The 26,948-nt window shown below is 37.1% G+C and overlaps 1 protein-coding gene across 11 annotated transcripts in view; it reads right to left on the bottom strand.

The window, feature by feature from the left end:
- The window catches only part of TMEM67 (transmembrane protein 67), a 63,283-nt gene that overhangs the window by 10,230 nt on the left and 26,105 nt on the right, over positions 1-26,948 (bottom strand). For 5 of the 11 annotated variants that reach the window (XR_001720315.3, XR_010159633.1, XM_528307.6 and 2 more), the window contains 14 exons: positions 26,246-26,332; positions 25,525-25,590; positions 22,602-22,758; positions 21,634-21,757; positions 20,034-20,139; positions 16,669-16,725; positions 14,694-14,792; positions 12,486-12,584; positions 12,021-12,107; positions 10,783-10,882; positions 10,546-10,685; positions 8,252-8,392; positions 4,332-4,412; positions 3,146-3,262 (listed from right to left, as the gene is read on the bottom strand). Coding sequence is in view for 7 of the 11 variants with exons in the window: in XM_528307.6 (XP_528307.3) it covers positions 3,146-3,262; positions 4,332-4,412; positions 8,252-8,392; positions 10,546-10,685; positions 10,783-10,882; positions 12,021-12,107; positions 12,486-12,584; positions 14,694-14,792; positions 16,669-16,725; positions 20,034-20,139; positions 21,634-21,757; positions 22,602-22,758; positions 25,525-25,590; positions 26,246-26,332 (1,461 nt within the window). In the remaining 4 variants the exon portion in view is untranslated. The remainder of the gene's footprint in view (positions 1-3,145; positions 3,263-4,331; positions 4,413-8,251; positions 8,393-10,545; positions 10,686-10,782; positions 10,883-12,020; positions 12,108-12,485; positions 12,585-14,693; positions 14,793-16,668; positions 16,726-20,033; positions 20,140-21,633; positions 21,758-22,601; positions 22,759-25,524; positions 25,591-26,245; positions 26,333-26,948) is intronic. The other 6 variants (XR_008536788.2, XR_010159634.1, XM_009455653.5 and 3 more) reach the window with 3 other exon arrangements.

Here is a 26,948-nt window from a genome sequence, read left to right as displayed (position 1 = left end):
TTTTAAGATGCTTCCTTAATTAATTCCAATAAAACATAGTGATACATGACCAAACAGTTAATGTTATGAACCAGATATCCATATCCATTTTGGGTTTCCCTGACACAACTTGGATACTGACAACCACAAATATGTAAAAAAAATTTTGATTTGATTGATGCTTCAAGGTTCGACTCAAGTTCTCTGGCCTTCATAAAGCCTGTCTACCTACTCCACAGGTTAATATTTTCCTTCTTTGTCTAAATCTAACCCGAAAACATAATATGGCACTTGGCTTTCTATACACTTAAAGGAAGAATACATGTAGTGAACTTCTCTATTTAAAAATTTTTTTTCTTGATTAAAAACATTCATGCCATTGCAGAAAATTTACAAAATAAAGAGAAATACAAAAAAGAAAAGAAAAATATTACCTAAAATCTCAACACCCAGAAATATAGATATCTTAAGGAATTTCATTTCCAGTCTTTTTTATAAGGCATGTACATATAAATAGCATAAAATTGGGATCACAATGACTCCTTTTTCACTTAACGTTATAGCCTGAGCAATTCTCCATGTCATCAAATATTCTACAAAATATGATTTTACCATCTACTTAAGATTTCACCGCAAAGGTAAACCAATTTATTTAATATTCTCCAATTTTTACATACTTTTCCCCTTACAAATAACCTCTGTGATAAAGATCCTGAATTTAAGTAGCTGTTCATATTGTTAATTTTTCCTTGAGTTAACATTCATAAAATCAGTGAATCAAAGATTATGAACCTTAAAAAGCTCTTGGTATATACATTGCCCAAACACTTTCCAGAAGGTCTGCATAAATTCAACCTGCCATCAGTAGCTTTGTGGTTGCCCATTTCACTGTGTCCTTGATGCTATTAAGTATTAGCTTTTCAAAAAAAGTTTGCTAATTTGAAGAGGGGAAAATCATTATTTTTATATTCAGTTCTTTGATTTTGAGTTAAAATATTTTTAGAGCTTTATTAGTATCTATTGGTCATTTTTCCATTGAGATTTTAATTTAGTGTTTTCTTGATTTGCATAACTTTCAATATTCTTATCAATTTCTTTGTCATATTTGTTAAAAGTATTTTACTCTAATTCACTTTTATAATTGCTTGATATGCAAATGTATTATATTAATAAAGTAACATCAATTAATATTCCCTTTTTGATGATTTCTATTCTTTATCCTTAGAATATCATCTCCCAGTCTGAAATATTCTTTTCTAGGTTCTCATGGCTTCATGTTTTACATTTAACTTTTTAATCACAAGGTAATTTCTATTGTTTAATCAAGTGATCCAGTTCAATGTATTAAATAAATTCTTCTCTGAAATGCCATTATCATGTGTCAAATTCTTACAAGTCACAGGTATGGCCCCTTAATCACTAAATCCTCTTGGTTTTTCCACTTAAGCACATCTTATTATTTAAAAAATTTTATTATGGAAGTTTTCCAAATGTACATAGTAGAGAGAATAGTAAACCACTCATTACCTAGCTTCAGCAATTACTAATATTTTATCAATTTTGTTTCATCTATCCTCCCAAATTTTCTTTTTTCTTAGAGTATTTTAAAGTAAAACCCAGACCATGTCATTTCATCTGTAAATGCTTTGTATGTATTTCTAATAAGGACTTTAAAATAAATAACTATCATGCCATTTTCATACCTAACAAAATTAGTTATTCCTTAACATTTAGTCCACTAAAAATCTCCCAGATTTTTTTAATAGTTGGTTTGTCTGAATCAGGATCCAAATAAAGTCCACACATTGTACCAGATTGGTTTGTTTTTCAAACCTTTCTTATAATGTAATAGTTCGTACACTGCCACCATCATCCTTCCTTTTCTTTTCATGTCATTGATTTGTCTGGAGACACTGAGTCATTTATCCTGTGAGGCAGCCTATACTCCAGACCTGGCTAGTTACTTCCTATGGTGCTATTTAATTTGTCCCTTTATCGCTTGTATTTCCTATAAACTGGTGATTAGAGCTAGAGGGTTGATTATACTCAGATTCAGTTTTTTAGGCAAAAATACTTCATTGGTGAAATTATATACTTCCTACTGCATCACGGCAGGAAGTGTTTATGTCAGTTTTCCTTATTTTTATTTACAGTGTGTCTAAATTACGTCAACCTGATCCCTCATTATAAAGTTCCCTGTCAACAATCACTTAATCGTTTAGCATCCACTGATAATGGCAGCTTACATTCATCAATCCATTAGTCATTGCAAAATGGTAATTTTTCTAACTTAGAATTCCTTCTACTTTCTTCTATAAGGAGGAACTTTCCCTCATGAATTATTTGGTTACTGTGATACAGTTCATACAGAAACTACAAGATAAAATTAAAATTAGATTCTTTCCCTTTATGAATGTTCAGGGTGAGTTGGTCCCTAGCAACTTTCCCTTTTTTTTTTTTTTTGAGAAGGAGTCTCGCTCTGTCGCCCAAGCTGGAGTGCGGTGGCGCAATCTCGGCTCACTGCAAGCTCCACCTCCCAGGTTCATGCCATTCTGCCTCAGCCTCCCAAGTAGCTGGGACTACAGGTGCCCGCGACCATGCCCGGCTAATTTTTTTGTATTTTTAGTAGAGACAGGGTTTCACTGTGTTAGTCAAGATGGTCTCAATCTCCTGACCTCGTGATCTGCCCGCCTCGGCCTCCCAAAGTGCTGGGATTACAGGCGTGAGCCACCATGCCTGGCAGTCCTTAGCAACTATCAAAGTGATAAATAGGCCAGGTGCGCGGTGACTCAAGCCTGTAATCCTAGCACTTTGGGAGGCCAAGGTGGGTGGATCACCTGAGGTCAGGATTCAAGACCAGCCTGGCCAACATGGTGAAACCTCGTCTCTACTAAAAATACAAAATTAGCCGGGTGTAGTGGCAGACGCCTGCAGTCCCAGCTGCTCAGGAAGCTGAGACGGGAGGATCACTTGAACCCAGAAGGCAGAGGCTGCAGTGAGCCGAGATTGCACCACTGCACTCCAGCCTGGGTGACAGAGGGAGACTCCATCTCAAAAAGAAAAAAAAGTTATCAATGAAGACTGTTTTTTTTTTTTAAACAAATCCAGCATTTATAAGAATCCACTTCTCAACTTAAAAACAAAAAGATGTAAAACATTTTCATACCGCTTCTCTTTTAAGGTTCATATTCATTTCTTCCATATTAGTATCTGCATGCCCATGTACTGATCTACCATGAATGTAATATCCAAAACATTTGTGGGATAACAGAAACACTGATATCTATAAAAAGAGAATAAAAAGAAGCAATTAGCAACTCATCTGCAAAACAATAAAAAATTAAGTTTTCCTTAAAATTGCTTTCTTTTTCCCAAAATAATGAAGATTGTATTCTTGGGAAATATATAAAGAGGATAATAAAGTAATGAAGGATAATAAGGTTTGCGTTTTTTTTTTTTTAAATGTTTGAAAAAGAGATTGAAGATATTTTCCAAGAAAGGGAGAAACAAGTCTGGGCAACATAGGGAAACTCTATCTCTACAAAAAAAAAAAAAAAAAAATTAGCTGAGTGTTGGTGGTGCACACCTGTGGTCCCAGCTACTTGGGAAGCTGAGGTGGGAGGACTGCTTGAACTCAGGAGGTCAAGGTTGCAGTAAGCTACGACTGCACGACTGTAGTCCAGCCTGGGTTACAGTGCGAGACCTTTTCTCAAAAAAAAAAAAAAAAAAGAAAAGAGAAAAGAAAAGAAAAGAAAAGAAGAAACAGGGTTGACATACAAACAATTTTCAGGGGTACTGGAATGAATGAACTACTTGGTAGCATAAGAAATTCATAATTAAGAAACTGCAAATAAAGATGAAAAAAACAGGCTGGGCACAGTGGCTCACACCTGTAATCCCAGCACTTGGGGAGGCTGGATCACCTGAGGTCAGGAGTTCAAGACCAGCCTGGCCAACATGGGGAAACCCCATCTATACCAAAAATACAAAAAAAAAAAATTAGCCCAGCATAGTGGTGCACACCTGTAATCCCAGCTACTCAGGAGGTTGAGGTATGAGAATTGCTTGAACCTGAGAGCCAGAGGTTGCAGTGAGCCAAGATGGTGCCACTGCACTCCAGCCTGGGTGACGGAGCAAGACCGTTTCAAAAAAAAAAATGAAAAAATGAAAAAACTAAGGCAGTTTAAGTATTAACTTGTAACTCATTATAATTATCTCTGGAATTAACAACCAGTGGAAAATTGGCCCAAAAATTCAATCATACCAAATCACTTTTAAAGTCTCTCTTAACAAACTCATGACCTTTAAAAAGGGAAAGTAACAGTTGCAAGATGAAGTCAGAAAGTACTTACATTACTCATAGAGCATAAATCAACGAACTGTCGAATTTTATCTTCTATAAATCTCTCATAAAAGACAGCAAAGAACACGACCTGAAACATTAAGTCAAGTTTATGCTTATTAGCTTTTAGGATTTTAATTTTCTTTTACAGCCACAGTGTAGCATATTAAGAAAAAAAAGTTCCAACCAAAAGCACAGTGGCCTTTAACAGTTCCTATGTGATAAAGTCCTACTTGTCATTTCTGACTCTTCTGTCAAAGGGAGGAGGATTTTAGAATTGTGTTGAGTCATTGAGGGAGCCTATTTTGAGTTCTGAAAACTGTTGTGTGTCATTAAAACAAGCTATGACAAACACGTGGGAAGAAAGAAAAAGTCTTTTAAAAATGTAGGATATATCAATGCATCGATGGTCAGATTTATGTTTGGGTTTGCAATTTTGCTCATCTAAATTTCAAGACATGAGAAAATGCTCTACTTTTCAAATTAATTTTCTCTGCCAGAACAGCACATAAAAAGCATATATCTAGTATTCTGACTACAAAGTATTAAAAATTCATATGGAATGGTTTCCTGTGTTTTCTTAGATTTAATACTAGAAACAGAAATTTTATAAATAAAAATTTTACATGGTACATCTTTTTAGACATGTTTCAGGAAAAGATAAAATTTCCTAACTCCCCTATTTAAAGCTGTCCCCACTGTCCCCCATTCCTATCTTCCACTCCCCTCCCTTCTATTTACTCTGTATCTCATGTCCCTGCTGATTCTCTTCACAGCACTTGGCACAATCTGTCATTTGTTCCTGTAACAGCAGATCCATAAGCTCAGCACAGCATCCAGTACATAAAATGCACTCAAATATGTGGATGAATAGATAAATGAATCTACACCAGCCGACTGCTGAAAATGTTTTCCTACATACTCTATATACATATTTTAAACCTCTTTAAAGGATGTGAAAAACGGCAATATTCAAGGTTTAAAAATTAAAAGACACCACTTAAAAGCTGAAGAGGCTGGGTTTAAGGAAATAAAAGGAGTGAACAATTATTAGAATCAAGGAGAGTTTAGACAAATTTATGAAACTGTAACAGGTTGTTAAAGGAACCCTTAAGGATTCTTGACAAATATATAAACACTGATCATTTTAGAATATTACCATGGAGAGAAATGCTTTACTATCCAGCTGATGGCAAAGTGAGAAGCAAAGAATGAAGTTAGATGGTGGTGTCTGAGATTGCTAGGTGCTGTCCCAACAATCCTTTCTCTTTAGTAACAGATCCCTTCCTTGAGCAGGATATACTGCTGCCCAGCTGAAAGAGTCTAGTGCAGCTAGGTGTGGCCATGCAATTAAGTTCTAGCCAAGAAGATGTTGAAAGGCACCTCTGAAAAGGCTCTTAAAGAAAAGGTGAGCTTACCTACTTCAATTCCCTCCTGTAACTTCATTGGCTATTATGGACCATGAAGGGACTGTGGAGATGGAAGTCCCTTGTGGCTGGGCAGAAGGACAGGCTTCTGGGTCCTGACAGTAGCACTAAGCCACCATTCCACTCCAGCCCTGAACTTTGGACTCTGCTTATCTTTTTCATGGGAAAGACAAGGTTCTCTTTGATTTCAGTCACTCTTATTTTGATTTTGGTTGTGTTATATTCAACCAAATATGAAAAGCTTCAGATGATATTGCTTTAGACTCTCTACATCCAGATGAATCTGATATACTCACAAAATATATCGGTATATTGTACAAAATATTTCCTTAACATTGATGATAAACATCAAACCCTATACTCTTTTGATTCTATCTTGTTTCCAATTCTAATATGTTTGTCTTCTTTTTCTGGTTGTCAGCTGTCCTTTACTAACTCTATCCCTGTAGTTTCAAGTTTGAGTAAGTCTCATCAATTTAAAATAAGTATATATTTAAAAAGTTAATCCACAGATTACTGAATACCACCACCTGGACCTAATTCTCTAAGAATAAGCTCCCTTAAAAATATTTCAATCTGGCTCACACGTGCAACCCTGGCACTTTGGGAGGTTGAGATGGCAGGATAGCTTGGGCTCAGGAGTTTATGACCAGCCTGGCCAACATGGTAAAACCCCGTCTCTACTAAAAACACAAAAATTAGCTGGGCCTGGTGGCAGGTGCCTGTAATCCCAGCTTCTTGGGAGGCTGAGGCAGGAGAATCGCTTGAACCTGGGAAGCGAAGGTTACAGTGAGCTGAGATCACGCCACTGCACTACAGCCTGGGCAACAAGAGTGAAACTCTGTCTCAAAAAAAACAAACAAAAAAAATTGCTGGGTGTGGTGGCATGTGCCTATAGTCCCAGCTATCAGGAGGCTGAGGCAGGAGGATTGCTTGAGCCTGGGAGGTTGAGGCTGCAGTGAACTATGATTCCATCACTGTACTCCAGACTGGGAGACAGGGGAAGACTGTCTCTAAAAACAAAAACCAAACAAACAAAAATCTCAAAAGATCCTTAAAAATAGGCTGTTTTAGGTAGATAGCTATTAGCCAGCTATAGGAAGTTAAAACTGCTCTCTAGAGGTCCTATCTTCATGTGCTGATTATAAAAGTTAAGGAAATTTTAAAGTAAACAGAAGGACTCTGTTTATGAGTATCTGAAAGTTAGATGCTTGCTGCTGCTTCTTTCTTTTTCTTTTCTTCCTTTTGTCTTTTTTTTTTCTTTATGGCCTCTACTAGATACATGGGACCTGAGGCTAAAAAGACTTATTTTTACTTTCAGTCATTTTAATAAATATTTCAAGAAAAACTCCACAAGGGGTACGAGCAATCTGAGTGAGGTTTCATGATATAAATAAATGTAAACAATAAGTTATGTTTCAAAAGAAAAGAACATATTTAGGGTAGCTTATCTGTCCCTGTATTTACATATAAACTAAACAAAGAGTCTGTCCTATTACTATAAAGCTGAGGACTCTCAAAGGCCCTTCAGAGCCCCACTATTGACAAGAACGTGAACTCTGAAATCAGGCTGCCTGAGTTCCAATTCCAGTTCTGTCAGTTACTAGTCACATGACTTCAGGCAATTTTTAAAGCCTTCCTGGGTCTCAGTTTCCTCATCTATAAAATGAGGATAATAACAGAGCTTATCTCCGAGGGCTATTATAAAGATTAAGACATTATTAGGTATAAAGCAATTACAATTGTCCTTATAGTATGTTGGGATTGAGTCCAGAACCCCCAAGTATACCAAAATCCACCCATATTCAAGTCCCATATTCAGTCCTGCTGGAACCCATCTATACAGAAAGTTGGCCCTCTACAGATGCAGAATTTGCATTCTGTGAACACTGTATTTTCTACTCTCAATGAGTTCAGTCAAACAGTTCAACATGGGGTTGAACTATTTGAGGATCAACAGTAATTACACTCGATCTTAGCCTAAAGGCCAAGAAGTGATGGACCAACAGTAATTAATTAGCACAGTGACTAATACAATATAAGAATTGACTACTGGCTGGGTGCAATGGCTCATGCCTGTAATCTCAGAACTTTGGGAGGGTGAGGAGGATGGATCACCTGAGGTCAGGAGTTCAAGACCAGCCTGACCAACATGGTAAAAACCCATCTCTACTAAAAATACAAAAAGAATTATCTGGATGTAGTGGTGGGAGCCTACAGTCCCAGCTACTCAGGAGGTTGAGGTGGGAGAATTGCTTGAACCCAGAAGGCAGAGGCTGCAGTGAACCAAGATCATGCCACTGCACTCGAGCCTGGGTGACAGAGCGAGACTCTGTTTCGAAAAAAAAAAAAAAAAAGAACTGACCATTAGCTATTGTTCTTGTCACCTTCTTTCTGCTACAGAAAGAAGGATGTGGTCAATGTTTGATGATAATCAGTAATTAGGCAGAGTTATAAAGAAGCAATGTTACTTAGAAGTAATATTACCTGTATAATTCCTTACCTGTATAATTCCAATGGCTAGCCAAAGAGCAGCAGACACTGCATATCTCAAAATGCAGCTATAAGGAGCTATGTAGCTAGGTGGGTTTCTAGAAAGACTAGAAGATGAGTCCATTAATGCTAAGTTCTTGAATCCCACAACCTGGAGTAAAAAGGAAAAGTAATAATTTAAACGGACATGGATAAAGAAAACTACTCTAGACTGAAAATAGAAAACCTCTCCCTACTCACCTTGAAAAACTAAAATATCTAAGTTTGTATAAACAGTAGAAAATCCAGATAAAAATAATTATTATACAGTATTTTAACTACAAAGTATTTATTACACAATATTTAGTTAGCTCATTTGGCATTCTTCTCAATATGACTAAGGGCCAAATATAACCTTATTGTCATACACACTGACAAGACTAAAAATTTAATTAAAAGGATAAAACTTTCATCAGTAAACTACCAATGAGTGAAACCAACAAGTAGTATTTCATGAGTATTTGACATGTGCCAGGCACTGTACTAAACATTTTTATACTTTAAAACAGTATATTACAAAATGTCTTCTAAAGGACATAAGTTCTTGAAAAAAGAATCTATGTTTAAATACTTTTGGTCCATCCATTACACTCACCTCCATGCCTCCCACCCTTGTAGAATAAAGGCTCTGAGAAGTTTTACAGTAAAAGGTGCTACATGATTATACTGAATCCAATATTTTCCAAACTTACTTGACCATAAAACTTTTTCATGTAACACCTTTTAAAGCTGAGGAAACTCTTAAACACACACACACACAAACACACACACACACACGCACACACACACTACTTTAGTACAAAAAGAAAAGAAGTATGTGAGGTAACAGATAAACTAGCTTGATTTAGCCATTCCACAATGAATACATATATCAAAACACTGTATTGTAAACTATAAACAAATGTAATTTTTATCTGTCCATTTAAGAAAAACCAAAATACCACTTCAAGTGAACTTTGGAAGTCTTGTTCATATTATTTTAAAGCCCTAGGGATACAAACATTCTTCTACTAGTTTTATAAAAGGAAAGGAAGGGAAAGGGGAAAGAGAATGGAAAGAAAGAAGAAAAAAGAGGGAAGGCAGACAGACAGACCTAAGAGTTAATGATTTATATTCAATCTTAATTAAGCAGATAATTCCTGAGAAAACCTATTCCCATATAAACCGTTTCCATGTTCAGTCTTATACTCAGTACTGAATACTTCCTTTAATAATTCCAACCAAATCCATGAAATAACTGCAAATGTATCACAAACATGTTGTGTTTTGTTCAGTTTAGCCCCAGCTCTTAGCACAGAACATAGTCTACAGTAAGTGTTCAATAAAAATTTGTTGAAAAATATCAAACTTATAATAGTGATTCTAATGCAGGGGAGAATATGGATCGGGGGTAGGGAGCTTTTTCAAAATATAGATACCTGGAGTTACCTCAAAGCTACTAAATCAACACATAGTCTCTAAGGGTAAGCCTGAGCATAAGTATTTTACAAAAGATCCCCAAGGGATTCTGATACAAACCAGTGGTTTTAAAGCTACTCCTCACACCTAGAGCAGTCAAACACACAGAGACAGAAAGTATTATAGAATGGTGGTTGCCTGGGGTTAGGTGTAGCAGGGAATGGGTACAGAGTTGTTTAAGGGGTATAGAGTTTCAGTTTTGCAAGATGAAGAGTTCTAAGATGAATGGTGATGATGATTTTGCATGGCAATGTGAATGTACGTAACACTACTTTTTGTTTGTTTGTTTTTTTCTGAGATGGAGTTTTGCTCTTTCTGCCCAGGCTGGAGTTCAATGGTGCAATCTCGGCTAACTGTAACCTCCGCCTCCCGGGTTCAAGCAATTCTCCTGCCTCAGCCTCCCGAGCAGCTGGGATTATAGGCATGTGCCGCCATGCCCGGCTAATTTTGTATTTTTTGGTAGAGACGGGGTTTCTCCATGTTGGCCAGGCTGGTCTTGAACTTCCAACCTCAGGTGATCCGCCTGCCTCAGCCTCCCAAAGTGTTGGGATTACAGGCATGAGCCACTGTGCCTGGCCAACTTAACACTATTAAACTCTACACTTAAAAATGCTTAAGATGATAAACTTAAAAAAAGAATTGTGGTAAAATACATAACATAAAGGCACTCCTTTTTAATGGCTTCACAACAATATTTCAACCTTTAGAGAAATCTTCCACTGTCATGAAAACTTAGTTGGAATTATATTAGTTTAATATTTATAAGGTACATGTAAGTCGCATATAATCACATCAAACAGTTTATACCTCCAAAAAGAAGAGGACAGTAAGTACTTGAAAGAGTGAATTAATTTTTCTCACAGTCTGAATTTCATTCCATTCATTTGCTACAAAATATGTTCTCCATATGCTTACAGGAACAGTGGCACTTCGTACACCACCCTCACCTGGTCAGGAAAATAAAATGAGTAAAAGAGTTTTACCTCCTTTGCTCTGCAAGGGTAGCAAAAGAATTTTGGTACAAATATTTTTTATTTCAATTACCTTCAACAGCTTTAAGAACCTTTCCTTTAGGTCGCTCCCAATCAATAAAGAATACATCTATTGTAATCTGGGATATGAGCTTATGCAAAAATTGTAGTGCCTGAGAATGACATATAATAAAACACCTGAAAAAGTACCAGCGTTAAGCCTGCTTATAAAACCAATATTGACTCTTTAAGAAACATACTGTTATCACAAGAACATATAATTTTATGAGTGAATTCACATGAAGTTATAATACCACTAAGGAATCATTAGAAGCTCATCAGATAACCTGGAATCATCAAATTCACAGAATTTTCATATACATCTTAATTTACCTTCCCTTTTTCTTTCTTTAAAATAGGAATATGAAAAGAGGAGACATTTTTCCTCCTCCTCACATAGGGACTTATATAATTGACTCTTTCCCAAAGATTCTAGAAGCACACTTTGTTTTGTAGATCAGCTGACTTCTTTATAAGTAAAGATATTTTCAACTATAGTTTGTTTTTCCTAATTAAAGTTTTCGAATGTTCTGTCTTTTTTTTCTATTTCTGCTATTCAGATTTCTGATTTTTAAAGAATGTGCTGTTGAAACACATCTTTCTTATTTATAGAAGCAATATGTTTAAACTGAGGCATTCTTTCTAGTTGCTGCATTATTCATCAAATAAAGGATAAAAATCTAAGTATGAGATACTTCACCTCAAGAAGCTCCCAGTCAGTGGAAAAAGCAGACACTTAACACTCACAGTAAAATAGGATAAGGACTACCAAGAGGCATATAAAGAGATTCACCTACATTGATGGAGAACACTGAGTTGGGGATTGGGGGGCCATAGGAAGAAAGGAGCAAAGGAATCTGGAGACAGACAAAACAACTTTTAAGATCTCAACACTTTATCCAGAGTGGTACCTTTTACCCTTGATTAATGGAGACAAAATTCATGCCTGAAGACATTTTGTCCCATTGTGAATGTATCATCAGACTTTAAAGAAAGTTATATACTGAAATATCATTTTATCAAATAAGCCATACAAATTTATGGCTTCTTTGAAAAAAATATTTAAGGCAGAGTTTCAGACTGAGCATCTACTATAAATAAAAGTAAATTTACCACATAAAATAATTAATGCTTTCTTTCAAAACCAAAGTGAATTTCACGCCAAAGATTTTTGAAAGCATTTTAATTTTAAAGACTTGTTAGTTCATTAGCAGGCCTTTTAAATTTGGTAACCTGTCCTTTAAAACTTACCTTCAGAGCAAAGGCACATCCAACATAAGTGACAAAACGTTCTTCCTGAACTGGCATTGGCAGCAAAACAGACACAGACTTCTGTGCCTATAATAAAAATTACTTGATTAAATATTATCACACACAGTTTTGTTTGTTTGTTTTTTGTTTTTGTTTTTTTTGGGAAAGGAGGGTCTCAGTATGCTGCCCGGGCAGGACTTGATTCTAGACTCACAGGATCCTCCCACCTAAGTCTTCCAATTGAACAAGGTTTTTACTAAGCACAATTTATAAACCAAAGAAAGCATAAAAGAGGAAGATAGTGATGTAATCGATAAGCTCAGCACACTCAAGGAATGGGGAGTTGGGAACTTTTCTTAATACTGTTGATCAAAAATTCTCTCAAATAAAAATAGTTCCTTTATAAAGAAAGCTTTTCAACTATTCAGATATTGGCAGTTGGGGAAAATTCAGAAACTCACTCACTTTGAAGAAAATAAGCCAGTAAAGACCTGTTCCCACTGTGATGATAAAGAAAACATTGGCTAGATCACCAGCATAGTACACCAAGAATTTCACAACTGTCTGCAATTAAAAAAAAAGAATTACAGCTGTTTAAGACTCCATGTATACACCACTTTTAGTAACACTACCACTTTTATACATCATCCACTCCATTTCTTAAGCCTGAAGCCTTGTTTCACATATCCCCATATGATCCAGCTATAAAGACCACCTGCTTCCTCCTCCTTGCTACCTTTTGGCTCCTTACCTTTCTGGCCATTCCTGGTAGCCTCTTCTTTCAACTCTTCTCATCTTTCACTATCTAAGAAAATTGAACTGCTTCCTAATTTTCTCTTAGTTGGGAATCCTCCCCTCTAATATCTCCTCCACACTACCACCAGAGTTAGTTTTCTAAGATGTAAATTGGATTGTGTCACTCCCCTTGTTAAAAATGAACAACTCCTCACTGCAATATAAATTCCTGATCCACAAGGTCTTTCACAATATGGGCCAAAATTAACTTTTTAGCCTCATCTGCCAGTTCCAGCCATGTAGTCAATGACTAACCACTCCATACGTTCATCTCAAATACTTTCTGGAATAAAATGGGCATTGTTTTACCAAATATTCTTCTCTTCCTCTCTCTGGTAAGCTCTCATGATTTCTGAGAGCACAGACTATGTCTGTCTTTGCTCACTAACACATTCTCCAGCTCCTGGTAGAGTGCCAGACACTTAGACAATACAGCCTCAGTGACTATTGTGGAATGAACAGATAATCCCACTTAAAGTTCATTTCTCTGGGAAGCCTTTCTGGACTATCCCAAGTAGTAAATCAAGTACCCCTGCTGATTCCTTAGCTCACTGGCTTTGGAATCAGAAAGATACTTTGGTTAAAGCTACCATGTAACCTGTCTCATGTTCTTCATCAGCAAAACGGAAATACCTATTACTGAGTTGCAAAAATCAAGTGAGTATAAAATTTAACCTTTACCTCAATTTCATCACGTGTAAAATGCAAACAATAATAATAACCTAACTTCAAAGAGCTACTGTGCGGATTAAGAAAATTACATACATAAAGCTTTAAAAAGTGCCTGGTACATGGTAAATATTTTTTAAGTGTTTAATAAAAATAAAAGGTTAACCATGAAGTGAAAGTATAAAGTTAATAGAATAAAATGTGGACTATCTTTGTGATCTTGATATAGGGACGGTTTTCCTAAACAAGATCCCAAAAGCACGTATCATAACATGAAAAAATATTCAGATATGATGATATCAAAACCAAAAGTTTCTGGCCAGGCGTGGTGGCTCATGCCTGTAATCCCAGCACTTTGGGAGGCTGAGGTGGGCGGATCATGAGGCCAGGAGTTCAAGACCAGCCTGAACAACATGGTGAAACCCCGTCTCTACTAAAAATACAAAAATTAGCCAGGCATGGTGGTGTGCGCCTGTAATTCCAGCTACTCAGGAGGCTGAGGCAGGAGAATTGCTTGAACCCGGGAGGCAGAGGTTGCAAGTGAACCAAGATTGTGCCTCTGCACTCCAGCCTCGGCGAGAGTGAGACTCCGTCTCAAAAAAACAACAACAACAAAAAAACAAAAATGAAAACAAAAACAAACCTGAAAGTTTCTGTTAAACAAAGGACTACATGGATAAAAATAACAGATGGGTCACATATTTATTTGGTCATATATTTCAACATCAGAAACCAAAAAGGGGTTACTATTTAGAAAATACAAAAAAAAATTCTTCAAATAAACAATAAAAACTGGAAACATAATAGAGAAATGGGCAAGGGATATAAACAGGCAGTTCACAGAAGGAGAAACCCAGACGATTAAAATGTATATGAAGAGTACAGAGAAATGAAAATGAAATCAACAATGACATACTACTATATGCCATGAGGTTGGCAAAAAATGAAAAGGTTGGAAAAATATCAAGTGTTGCCAAGTATGTGCAGAAATAAGAAGAGCATTGCTGGTGGGAATACAGACTGGCATACAGTATGGTGGGAAGAAAATGAGGTACACATATACCATATGACCCAGCAATACTTATCCTAATTACATATCCCAGAAAAATTCAATGCAACTTTTTTACTTATCCTCTAGCTGTGTCTTATGAGAAGGATCCAGAATGGTCCAAAGATAAAAATATTCTTAAAAAACTCCTGAGATTATACCTGTAAATCAATCATGGGACTCCCAATGCGCCTCTTCCATCCTGCTGTCTTCAAAAGAGATGCTAAAACAGCTAGCCCACCCAATACACCCAAAGCAATCTAAAAAACAAAAGAACAATTGAGAATTTATGTAATTTCTGTCATCGGTGTTCAAAAACACTGTGAACAGAAAGTAAGGAAGTGCTCAAAAAAATGGTGGGGTGGGAAATGTTGAAAGGACACAGGAGTCAGCCGGGCACAGTGGCTTACGTCTGTAATCCCAGCACTTTGGGAGGCCGAGGCAGGCGGATCATGAGGTCAGGAGATCAAGACCATCCTGGCTAACACGGTGAAACCCGTCTCTACTAAAAATACAAAAAATTAGCTGGGCATGGTGGTGGGTGCCTGTAGTCCCAGCTACTGGGGAGGCTGAGGCAGGAGAATGGCATGAACCTGGGAGCGGAGCTTGCAGTGAGCCACCAAGATCGCGCCACTGCACTCCAGCCTGGGCGACAGAGTGAGACTCCATCTCAAAAAAAAAAAAAAAGAAAGGACACAGGAGTCAAGTTGGAGGAACTTGTAATGGCCAAATCTGGGACAATTTGAACAAGAAAACAAATAATAATATATTATAATTACTAGAATAAAATAAATATGAGTTCACACTGATTTAAAAATAAATAATTGAATAAATAATGTGAGCAAAGGGAGAGTTTCTCCTTATAGTAAAGTTCCAAATTAATAAATAAAAAAGTAATTAGGGAAACAGAAAATCACCATCAGGCAAATACCACAGTGAAACTTTCTGCAGGCAAAATCATCAATGGATGCTATTTAATAAAATTAGAGGGCCGGGCACCATGGCTCATGCCTGTAATCCCAGCATTTTGGGAGGCCGAGACGGGTGGATTGCCTGAGGTCAGGAGTTCGAGACCAGTCTGGCCAATATGGTGAAACCCTGTCTCTACTAAAAATATTAAAAAATTAGCTGGGCGTGGTGGTGTGTGCCTGTAATCCCAGCTACTAGGGAGGCTGAGGCAGGGGAATTGCTTAAACCAGCTAGGTGAAGGTTGCAGTGGGCCGAGATAGCGCCACTGCACTCCAGACTGGGCGACAGAGTGAGACTCCATTTAAAATAAAATAAAATAAAATTAGAGGGCCGGCTGGGCATGGTGGCTTACCCCTGTATTCCCAGCACTTTGGGAGGCTGAGGCAAGTGGATCACCTGAGGTTGGGAGTTCGAGACCAGCCTGACCAACATGGAGAAACCCCATCTCTACTAAAAATACAAAAATTAGCTGGGTGTGGTGACACATGCCTGTGATCCCAGATATTCAGGAGGCTGAGACAGGAGAATCGCTTGAACCCAGGAGGCAGAGGTTGCGGTGAGCCAAGATCGTGCCATTGCACTCCAGCCTGGGCAACAAGTGCAAAACTCCGTCTCAAAAAAAAAAATGAGAGGGGGAGAATAAGAAGAAGCAGGATGTTTGCATAATTTCAAAGAATCTCCCCCATGAGATACTTATTTTTATTTATTATTATAGCATCACTTTGGTGGCATCTTTGCCAAAACTATATGAACTCAATTTGATCATGGGAAAATACCAGACAAACCCAAATTGAGGGCCAAAATAATGGACCAGTACTCTTCAGAAGTGTTAGGGTCATGAAAGACAAAGAAAGACTAAGAATCTGTCACACATTGTAAAACACTAACGAGATATGACAGCTAAAAGCAATATGTGACCCTAGATTGGGTCCTGAAACAGAAAAAAATTCAATAGTGAAATTCAAATGGTATGTAGTTTAGTTAATAGGACTACATCAATATTAATTTCCAGATTATGATCATTGTACTAAGGTTTTGTATGCTAACATTAGGGGAGTCTGGGGAAAGAATAGCTGGCAAATTTGTTTTAGCAACTTTCTTGCACATCTGAAATTATTTAATTATAAAATACACTGTATATATTTTAAAAGGTTAAAATAAACTTACATCTGTCTGGACATGTGCTTCTCCATGATCCATTTCATATGTGACTGAGAAAGAAACCTGATATTTAAAACAAAACAAATTAGCTATACTGAAATTATATGATACAAACTTACTTTTGTTATAAAAATACATTTGTAGCTGGGTTTTACCATAAACACTATAGTTTTTAACTATCAATATTACTAGAGTTGACCTTTAACTTACACGTAAATAGATATGCTTTTGAGAATTACTTGTGCTGCTTTAAATATCCTTTCACACACATTAAAAAAGGGGCTCATTAGGAGATAAGTTAAATTCATGCACAAACTAATCATATTTCATTTTCTGATAGACTTCTGTAACTGAGGAATTTGACTAAACTTGTGCATCAGGAATTTAGCAATTGGGTAAACCACCAGTTGCTAAACCACAGATTAATCAAAGGTCTGAACAAAATCTTAAAGATACCACTACATTAAGAGACAAGAGAAAGAAGAACCTAGTAAAGGGTCAGAGAAGAGGACTGTGAGGGGTAGGAGAGGAAGATACCTAAGTCTTACCATGGTCATGGAATAGGGAGTTTCAAGAAGGAGGAGGAGGTTGAGTACAGTGTCAAATGTTGTATAAATGTCAAGGTAAAGAAAGCCACTATATGTGGAAATCATTGCTGACTTTCATGAAAGAGGTTTTCAAAGAAGTAAATGGCAAGAGCCAGACTGCAAATGATGAAAGAATAAATGGTTGGGAAATGAAGAAGAGATACAATAGCAAGCTGGGCAGCTGGCAGAACTGAGTAAAATGTTTGTTTGTTTAGTTGGTTGTTTTAGTTTGTTTTTAAGATAAGGCAATCTGAGAGTTTTTATAAGCAAAGGAAAGAGACTTGCAGAGAGACTTGGCTGAATAAGACATTAGGGATGGAACAGGATATTGGAAAAGGTACTGTAAATGAGTTTAGATAGAAGATTAGTTTAGGAAGAGAGGAAGGGACCTTCTTTCTTAGAAACAGGAACAAGAAATGGGAAGGACAATGAATCAGAGATTCTGAAACATTAAAGAGGAAATCTTAAGGAATTCATATTAGATGGTCCTGATCTGCTCAAGACCAGATAAAGAGCAGAGACATAGCTGGATGTTTACAACTGATGTAAAATTTTGCAACAGCTGCCATGAGAAATTAAGAAATGATGAAAGAATTGTATATTTTATAATTAGAATAATTTGAGGTGGACTTCATCAATGTAGTTTCATGACTTAACTTTTTTTTTTTCTTTTGAGACAGAGTCTCACTCTGGTGTGCAGTGGTGCAATCTTGGTTTACTGCCATCTCTACATCCCAGGTTCAAGCGATTCTCCTGCCTCAGCCTCCCAAGTAGCTGGGATTACAGGTACCCGCCACCATGCCCAGATAATTTTTTTTGTTGTTGTATTTTTAGCAGACAGGGTTTCACCGTGTTGGCCAGGCTGGTCTCTAACTCCTGACCTCAACTGATCTGCCTGCCTCAGCCTCCCATACTGCTGGGATTGCAGGCATGAGCCACTACGACCAGCAGACTTAACTTTTTTCTATTTGTTATTTTTCAATTTATCAAGGCTTAGTTTAGAATTATTTTGGACAAGAATAATATTTAAAGAAAAAAACTCAGAAGTGTTTTACATTAAAAAAATATATATATATATGTATATTTTTTTGAGACAGAGTTTCACTCTTGTTGCCCAGGCTGGAGTGCAATGGCGTGCTCTTGGCTCACTGCAACCTCCGCCTCTTGGGTTCAAGTGATTCTCCTGCCTCAGCTTCCCAAGCAGCTGGGATTACAGGCAAGCGCCACCATGCCTGGCTAATTTTGTATTTTTAGTAGAGACAGGGTTTCACTATGTTGGTCAAGCTGAAAATAAATATATTCTTGATTACCCATAATATCACTCCAGGAAGTTTTAAACCAGGCAGTCTTTTGTTGTTACCAAGCATGTTTTGGATTTTCTTCTCCTCTCATTACAGTGTATACAAGCTCAGTCAACGGAAACTAATTTTAGCATTGGATTAGGTAATACAAATGAGGATGGAAAGTCTTTAAAAGTTATACTACATGTGTATTTTTGCTTAATTAAAGTTTGAATCTAATAGCAGTCAAGTACAAGTACAAGCACAACAAAGAGGCCAAAAGCACTGGCTGAAGGAACTAGAATATTAAAATACAGAAGTAAAATAGTAGAAATTCAAAGCTCTTACAGAGTTTGGAGGTAAGAAATGCTTATGCTCTACTTCTCATGTTTTTAGAGAAAGAAGAGAATAGCCACTTAATCTCTAGGAGGAAAAAGTACAGAAGAATTACCTCTGTTTTTTTTTTACCTCTATCCCTCTCTCATTTACCCCTCCTCAAAGCAGGGATGCTTTATCTGACTGGAGAAGTTGAGAAGAGGAACTGAGCATGTGTGGCTCAACCTTCTTTAGGCTCATTCTCTGCAGTGCAGCCTAAGAGGTCTCGCTTCCATACGTAGGCCCTCCCAGGCAGGAGAGGCCTTCTGTCCTGTAGTTAAGTTTAATTTAGTTGGTGAAGTAGTGGGAAACCTATTTGGCTGCAGGTCCAAACTACATCCTCTAGTTCATGTTAGCAATACTAGTTATAAAGCTGATAATCATCATCTCTTTCTGCCTGTTGAAGTATGTCTCTATTAAGTGGGTCATAGATTGGTGAGCACACATATGCCCACTGTAAAGTCTGAGTTCCTGGCTTAATTGGGCAAAGACACAAAATCTTTATTTATTTATTTATTTTGAGATGGAGTCTTGCTCTTTCGCCCAGGCTGGAGTGCAGTGGCGCGATCTTGGCTCACTACACCTTCGCCTCCCGGGTTCAAGTGATCCTCCTGCCTCAGCCTCCTGAGTAGCTGGGATTACAGATGTGCGCCACCACGCCTGGCTAATTTTTGTATTTTTGTAAAGACAGGGTTTCACCATGGTGGTCAGGCTGGTCTCGAATTCCTGGCTTCATGATCTGCCCGCCTTAGCCTCCCAAAGTACTGGGATTACAGGCATGAGCCACTGTGCGTGACCCACAAAATCTTAACAAAAGCAAGGTGGCCAAAAAGAACAGGAGCAGACATTGAACATCTCAGCATATCCCAGGATCCCTAACAAGGATACTCAACTGCTGGTGAGGCTTCTACTGAAAAACATAATCCATTCTTACTTTTTTATACTCAGGATCCATAAGAACTCACCTCTTACCATTATTAGTAAAAAATAATTAAGACTTGACTATATGTAGAGAAAGGTTTATTTAGAACTTAAAAAAAAAAAAGACTGTCTTTTGACCAAAATGTAAACTGAATCAGTATTATACTCTATTTATACATACAAGGGCACTGATAAGTCAGGAACTCACCTTCACAGACTGGCTGTTGGCATCTTTGATATCAATGTCACTGTAGGCAATGGTGATTAAGGGAGGGTAGATGTTTCCATTTATTGTGTTGGGTACAAGGTGGACGCTATTTAAAAGAAAATGCATTTATAGTAATCAGTATATCCGGGCCTTTAAACATGCATTTAACTTACCATTTCTTTTGAATTTAATATGAATTGTCTGATGATCTCAGAACCAAGTAGTTAACAAGGACTAAGGAAGGTTACACATAAACTAATGATGACAACAAAAGCTATCTTCAGTGATCAAGACTTGAACATTAAAATATACCATCTGATGGTGTAAGATTAAAGAAAAAGCAAACCAAAAATGTACCATCTGAGATAAATTAGAAGCTCAATCCAAGTCCTGTGAAGTTTACAAATGAAATCACTGAAGCACTATAAACTATCTTTGAGGAATAATCAAAAGTACAGTGCTACATGAAGCCTAAAGAAAGGCAGATAAGATCTTGATTTTCAAAAGAGAAAGATGAATTCTTAACAAAATAATATGTGTCAAGCCAGGTGCAGTGGCTCATGCCTGTAATCCCAGCACTTTGGGAGGCCAAGGCGGGAAGACTGCTTGAGCCCAGGAGTTCAAGACCAGTCTGGGCAACATAGCAAGACCCCGTCTCAAGATAAACAAATAAATAAATTTTTAAATTAAAAAAAAAGTGTCAGCTGTAATATGGTTATGGCACAAAGTGAGGTTCATTTTGCCAAATTCGATGCATTAGTACTGCACAGTTTGTGAATTCAAAAAGGAAAGTGCCAATCACTAGGGGCCAGCATGGTTTCATCAAGAACACATCAAGTCTGACTAGGTGCATTTTCATTTTTACTAGGAACACCATATTAGCAGACTGAAGAAATGCTGAAAAGACAGTACATTTGGATTTCAGCATGATAAATAACAAAGTTTCTGCACTGTTTATAAGATTATGAGAATCAAAATGAAATAACTGAAAAATAAGTATATTGAAGTACTTCAAAGTACCAAACTACTGTGAGATGATGGTGTTGATTTTCATCAGTGTATTCAAGGTACACATCATAAAATATTATAGTGGGAAAGTCACTAAGATTTTAGAGATCTCACACTGGAAAAGAAAGAGAAATTTAAGTGGCGAGGTACTATCCTAACGTAGGATCATAATGAGATTATCCTAGGAAGAGGGAGGTGTTGAAAATTAATCTGGGTAAACCTAGAACAACAGCCACTGAAAGAAATGAGGACAGGGGAATCCTAAATATTAACAATCATCTGGCAAGCTCTTTCTGAAACACCAATTTCAGCTCACTGGTATTTACTTAGCTATTCGCAACCCATTCTAATTCAGCAGGTCTAGAGTGGGACCTATAATGTGCATTTTGACCTAACTCCTCACACTCTTCTGTTATAGTTTTCCCCCTTGGCTATTCACTTTTACTGGTCTATGCCAATCTACACATACACCTAAAATAACCCGACCAACTGTTCCAATTCAGTTGTCCTTATTGTTTTCATCTACTAATGACTGGCAAACACTTCCATTATGATATTTTCCCATAAATAATATCATTAGACATTTGTTTACCTCAGTGATATTTGAGTAGCAACTCGAATTACTCTTGGCTGAGTTCCTAAGTCATTTTCTCGTCCACTTACTGCATCCACTAAGAAAATGCGCCGAGTTAGAAGCCACTTTCCAGAGTTGCTGTCTTTTATTATAAAAAGAAAAAAGTTTACTGCACAAATTTAAAACATAAAATTATTGTTTTAGATAAGATGGCTGCAAAAAGCTACTAGTATAAGAAACACCTGACAATGGCGTTCTCTAACTCATGTGAATGTCTTCTTTTGTTTTTTTTAGATAGGGTCTCACTCTGTTGACCAGGCTATAGTGCAATAGCATGATCATGGCTCACTGCATGCATTCTCAACCTCCTGGGCTCAAGTGATCCTCCCACCTCAGCCTCCAGAGTAGCTGGGACTACAAGGGTGCACCATCACACCAAGCTAAATTTTTTTTTGTAGCAACCAGTTCTAATTATGTTGCCTAGGTTGGTCTTCAATTTCTAGGCTCAAGCAATTCTCTCGTCTTGGCCTCCCAAAGTGCTGCGATTATAGGCGTGAGCCACCGTGCCTTGGACTTGAATGTCTTCTGATTGAACTTTTCATAAATTTGGAAGGCTTTCCCCTGCAAATTACCTGAAAAAGCAGAATTTTATAACATGAATAACAACAAAAGAAACTAATTTGTCCAAAAAAGCATATTCGGGACAGCTTGACGAAAAAGCCCCAATTTACGGTTCTACTAATGTTTCTCAGGATATACCCTCAGCAACAGTATAATTTCTTAACAATATGTCTGGCAATAAAATTAGCAATAGTTTCTAAGTCCACCAGCAATTTATTGTTTCATTTTTTGGCACACTGTATAGAACCATATAAGAGAGAATTCATGACCTTTCTTATAATCAGTGGTTTATTAAATTATCATGTAGGTTAACTTATTTATTGATTTCTGCTCAGGGAAAAGAGTGGTATGTATGGATGTCTTACCTTGGTTCACAAATATCTTATTATGTTGAAGATTTAGGTTTAACACAGGCACAGCCAAAATATATTGATGTTGATTTTCATCAGTATATTCAAGGTACACATCATAAAATATAGGAGTGGGAAAGTCAATTAAGATCTTAGAGATAGGAATCTCACACTGAAAAGTAAAATTAAAAATAAAAGCACATAAAACAGCAACTTAAAGTACTAAAAAGTAAAAAATAAAATAAAAGATCACAATTGAAAATTAGCAAGCATATTTATTATCTTCAGAGTGTTTTTCTAGTTTTGCAAAATGTCTTTATACTACCTTGTTTATATGCATTTTCATTTGTCTTCCAAAACATGAATACTATGATTATTTTATAAGGACCAAAAACACTAACAGTAAAGTACTGCTTTGAGAATTTTGAGAACTTCTTGAGCTTCAACTCAGATGAAGGAGGTATACCTTCATTCTCAATATTAAGGGTACATCAGTGAAAAGGTTTAAAACTACTGTCCTACGGGATAAATTCCCAATTTTTTCTCCTGCTGTACAATGATGTCTATGATCTGGCTTCCATTAACCAAGCCAGGCTTATCTCTCATTACTCCCTATCAGTCTATGGTGGTCCATTCATACTAATCTACTTGTAGTTTCTAAATATGCCATACTACTGTATGTCTCTCTGTCATTACAAATGTGATTTCTGTCTGATATTTCCTTCCCCACTGTGTTCTTCTGGAAAACTCATATTCATTATACAAATCCAAGTATCACTTACTTTGTGAAGCCTTTCTATACTTCCCCAGGAATCAGTACCTTGTACATACCTATAGAATGACACTTATCACATTCTTTGCAATTCTTTGTCTATATAACTGTTTTGCCCACTAGGCTATGAAGGACTTGAGAGTTAGCCAGGTTCAAAGAAATAAAAATGCTTTTTAAACCTGATGATGGAACATTGGCTCCACAGTTTATGTGACACAAGTCTTTGAGTAAATTACCTAATTACATGGCATAATTTCCTCATCTGTGAAGCACAGATACTATGTATCTCATATAGTTATTTTATGAATCAAATGGGATAATAACGATAAAATGCTGAGCACACAGAGATAGGCATTACATAAGTGTTGATCTTTCTGGCCGATGTTAGAAGCACAATAACATTTATTTTAACAACAACAGCAACAACAACGTGTAAATCATTTCTGACAAAAGAAGTAAATTCATGTTCATGGTAGAAAATTTGGAAATTATAAAAAAGAAAAAAATAATTTCTAACCCCACTATCCAGAGGTAACCACTGTTAGTAGATTCTTCCAATCTACTTTCCATAATGGTGTTTTTTGTTATGGTTTTGTTCTATGGTTGTGCGTGGAACTTTATCAAGATGTACTTTTACAGACTAATGAATTGATATGGTTTGGCTGTGTCCCCACCCAAATCTCATCTTGAACTGTAGTTCCCATAATCCCCATGTGTCATGGGAAGGACCCGGAGGGAGGTGATTGAATCATAGGGGCAGTTACCCTCATGCTGTTCTCATGATAGTGAGTGAGTTCTCATGAGATCTGATGGTTTTATGAGGGGCTTTTCCCCCTTTTGCTCAGTACTTCTCTTCCTGTCACCATGTGAAAAAGGACATGTTTGCTTCCCTTCCACCATGATTGTTAAGTTTCCTGAGGCCTCCTCAGCCATGGTGAACTGTGAGTCAATTAAACCTATTTCCTTTGTAAATTACCCAGTCTCGGATGTGTTTTTATTAGCAGCGTGAGAACGGACTAATACATGCATGTTTTTCAAGTATTGAATGGCTCATAATATTCCTTAGTAAGATAATGTAATTTCAAAATAGGTATCAAAGTAAGGAAAGTCAGAGAAGGAAGGAGAAAGAAAAGAATGGAAGACGATGAGGGAATTATTTTTATTTGTTATGAGGGGGTAGAAGAAGGGAGTAACTTTTTATTAGTCATTTTAAAAAAGTAGTATTTTTACTTTATTTCAAAATGCTCAGAAGTAAGCATTACTTTTTAAGACCTATAAGCCTAGAAGCAGATAAACAATTTATTATGAAGATGTAATATTATATGATGTTTAAGACTCTAGGCCGGACGAGGTGGCTCACACCTGTAATCCCAGCACTTTGGGAGGCCAAGGCTGGTGGATCAGTTGAGGTCAGGAGTTTGAGACAAGCCTGGTCAACATGGCAAAACCCCATCTCTATGCAAAACACAAGAATTAGCTGGGTGTGGTGGTACATGCCTGTTGTCCCAGCTACTCAGGTGGTTGAGGCACGAGAATTGCTTGAACCCAGGAGGCAGAGATTGCAGTGAGCTGAGATTGCACCACTGCACTCCAGCCTGGGCAACAGAGCGAGACTCTGTCTCAAAAAACAAAAAACTCTATAGATAACAAGGTGCTCTGTTTATGCCACTTAAATTAAGCTTTTATGTACCCAGGTAATAAAAAATTATATTAAATAGTGAAATTATTCATCACTATTAAAAACATTTCCGGCCAGGCACGGTGGCTCATGCCTGTAATCTCAGCACTTTGGGAGGCTGACGAGGGCAGATCATCTGAGGTGGGGAGTTCAAGATCAGCCTGATCAACATGGAGAAACCCTGTCTTTACTAAAAATACAAAAAATTAGCTGGGCGTGGTGGCACATGTCTGTAATTCCAGCTACTCGAGAGGCTGAGGCAGGAGAATCACTTGAACCTGGGAGGCGGAGGTTGTGGTGAACTAAGATTGCACCACTGCACTCCAGCCTGGGCAACAAGAGCACAACTTCATCTCAAAAAAAAAAAAAAAAAAAAACCAAGAAAAAAAAATTTCCAATCTCAAAAATTTAAGTATTATTCCAATTACTGCTGATATGATATTTTGAAAAATAAAGCTAAAATATAGACTAATATTGTTCAAACTTACATTTTGTTGGTAGGTTGTTCCAAATGAATAAGCAGCATTTAGCCTTGTCTCTGTGTCTGGACAAAGCTACAGCAAAATAATACAACAGATAAATATCTCTCACAAATGTTTTCTATTCTTATACTCAAGAGTTCTCAAACCCGAACATGGATATATGCTCTACATAATACTTATTTAATGTATCAAGGATATGAAAAGTTAAGGGAACATCTGTTATAAATGAAAGTCATAACTTTAAAGAAATAAAACTTAGCCAGGCATGGTGGCTCATGCCTGCAATCCCAGCGCTTTGGGAGGCCAAGAAGGGCGGATCACGAGGTCAGGAGATCAAGACCATCCTGGCTAACATGGTGAAACCCCGTCTCTACTAAAAGTACATAAAAATTAGCCGGACGTGGTGGCAGTCGCCTGTAGTTCCAGCTCCCAGCTGAGGCAGGAGAATGGCGTGAACCCGCGAGGCGGAGCTTGTAGTGAGCTGAGATCGCGCCACTGCACTCCAGCCTGGTTAAGAAAGCGAGACTCCATCTCAAAAAAAAAGAAAAAAAACAAAAACAAAAACAAACAAACAAAAAACTTAAGAAATTCTAATTTAAAGCATCAGAAAAAAAATCAACTGTAGTATGTAACTGATGCTTTATTCATACAATAATCTTTTCCTCTTGGCTTTGTCTCAGGCAAAAATAATGCACGTTATTAATTCTTTAACTAGAATCATGCTTACCTGTAAAACACCTCCTTCTAAAGTTTGCCACTTGAGAAAATTTCCTCTTATATCATAGGAAGCAGCAACAAACTTCAGTTTTGTATTCTGATTAAAGAAAACAAGAGCAAAATCAGGTCAAATACTCTGAAAGTAATACAATATCCTATAAAGAAATTTTCATTGTTGACTGATCTTTTTTGTTGAAAAATTACATTCAATTATCTTTATTTTGAGGCTCAATTAATCTATTTCTATGACTAAATAGACCTGAAAGAATTGGACTGGTTTTTTGCATGAAAATTATTATTCTAGAATTGAGAGGCAGCACTAGTGACAGATAGCCTCCTTTCGAACCTGTTAAATAGGAGGCAGTGTGGGAGAATAGTATCTCCTCATTCTGGAAGGTCAAAAAGTTACAGGTAGGAATTTGGCCCTGTGAAGTGCTGAGCAATGTCACAGAGCCCCAGTCAATCTTTGGAAGCAATTCTTTAAGGTGTGGAAAAAACAGGACAGAGATTTTTTGCATTTGGTGATGAAAACTGCTCTTCCCAACCCTACAAGTACAACTTCTTGCCATAACCACACAATCCAGAAGTATCCACATATTCAGTAAGACAGCTAAACTCTATACTATTTAGTTCTTATGAGTTGTTGACATTTATATTTAGTTTAGTAACTGAGTTTGTACCAACAACCTAAAAAGGCAAGAATTGTAACTTTA

The sequence above is a fragment of the Pan troglodytes genome, chromosome 7 (genome assembly GCF_028858775.2).
Source record: "Pan troglodytes isolate AG18354 chromosome 7, NHGRI_mPanTro3-v2.0_pri, whole genome shotgun sequence".
Lineage (NCBI taxonomy): Eukaryota > Metazoa > Chordata > Mammalia > Primates > Hominidae > Pan > Pan troglodytes.
This window is presented reverse-complemented; position numbering and strand designations above follow the sequence as displayed.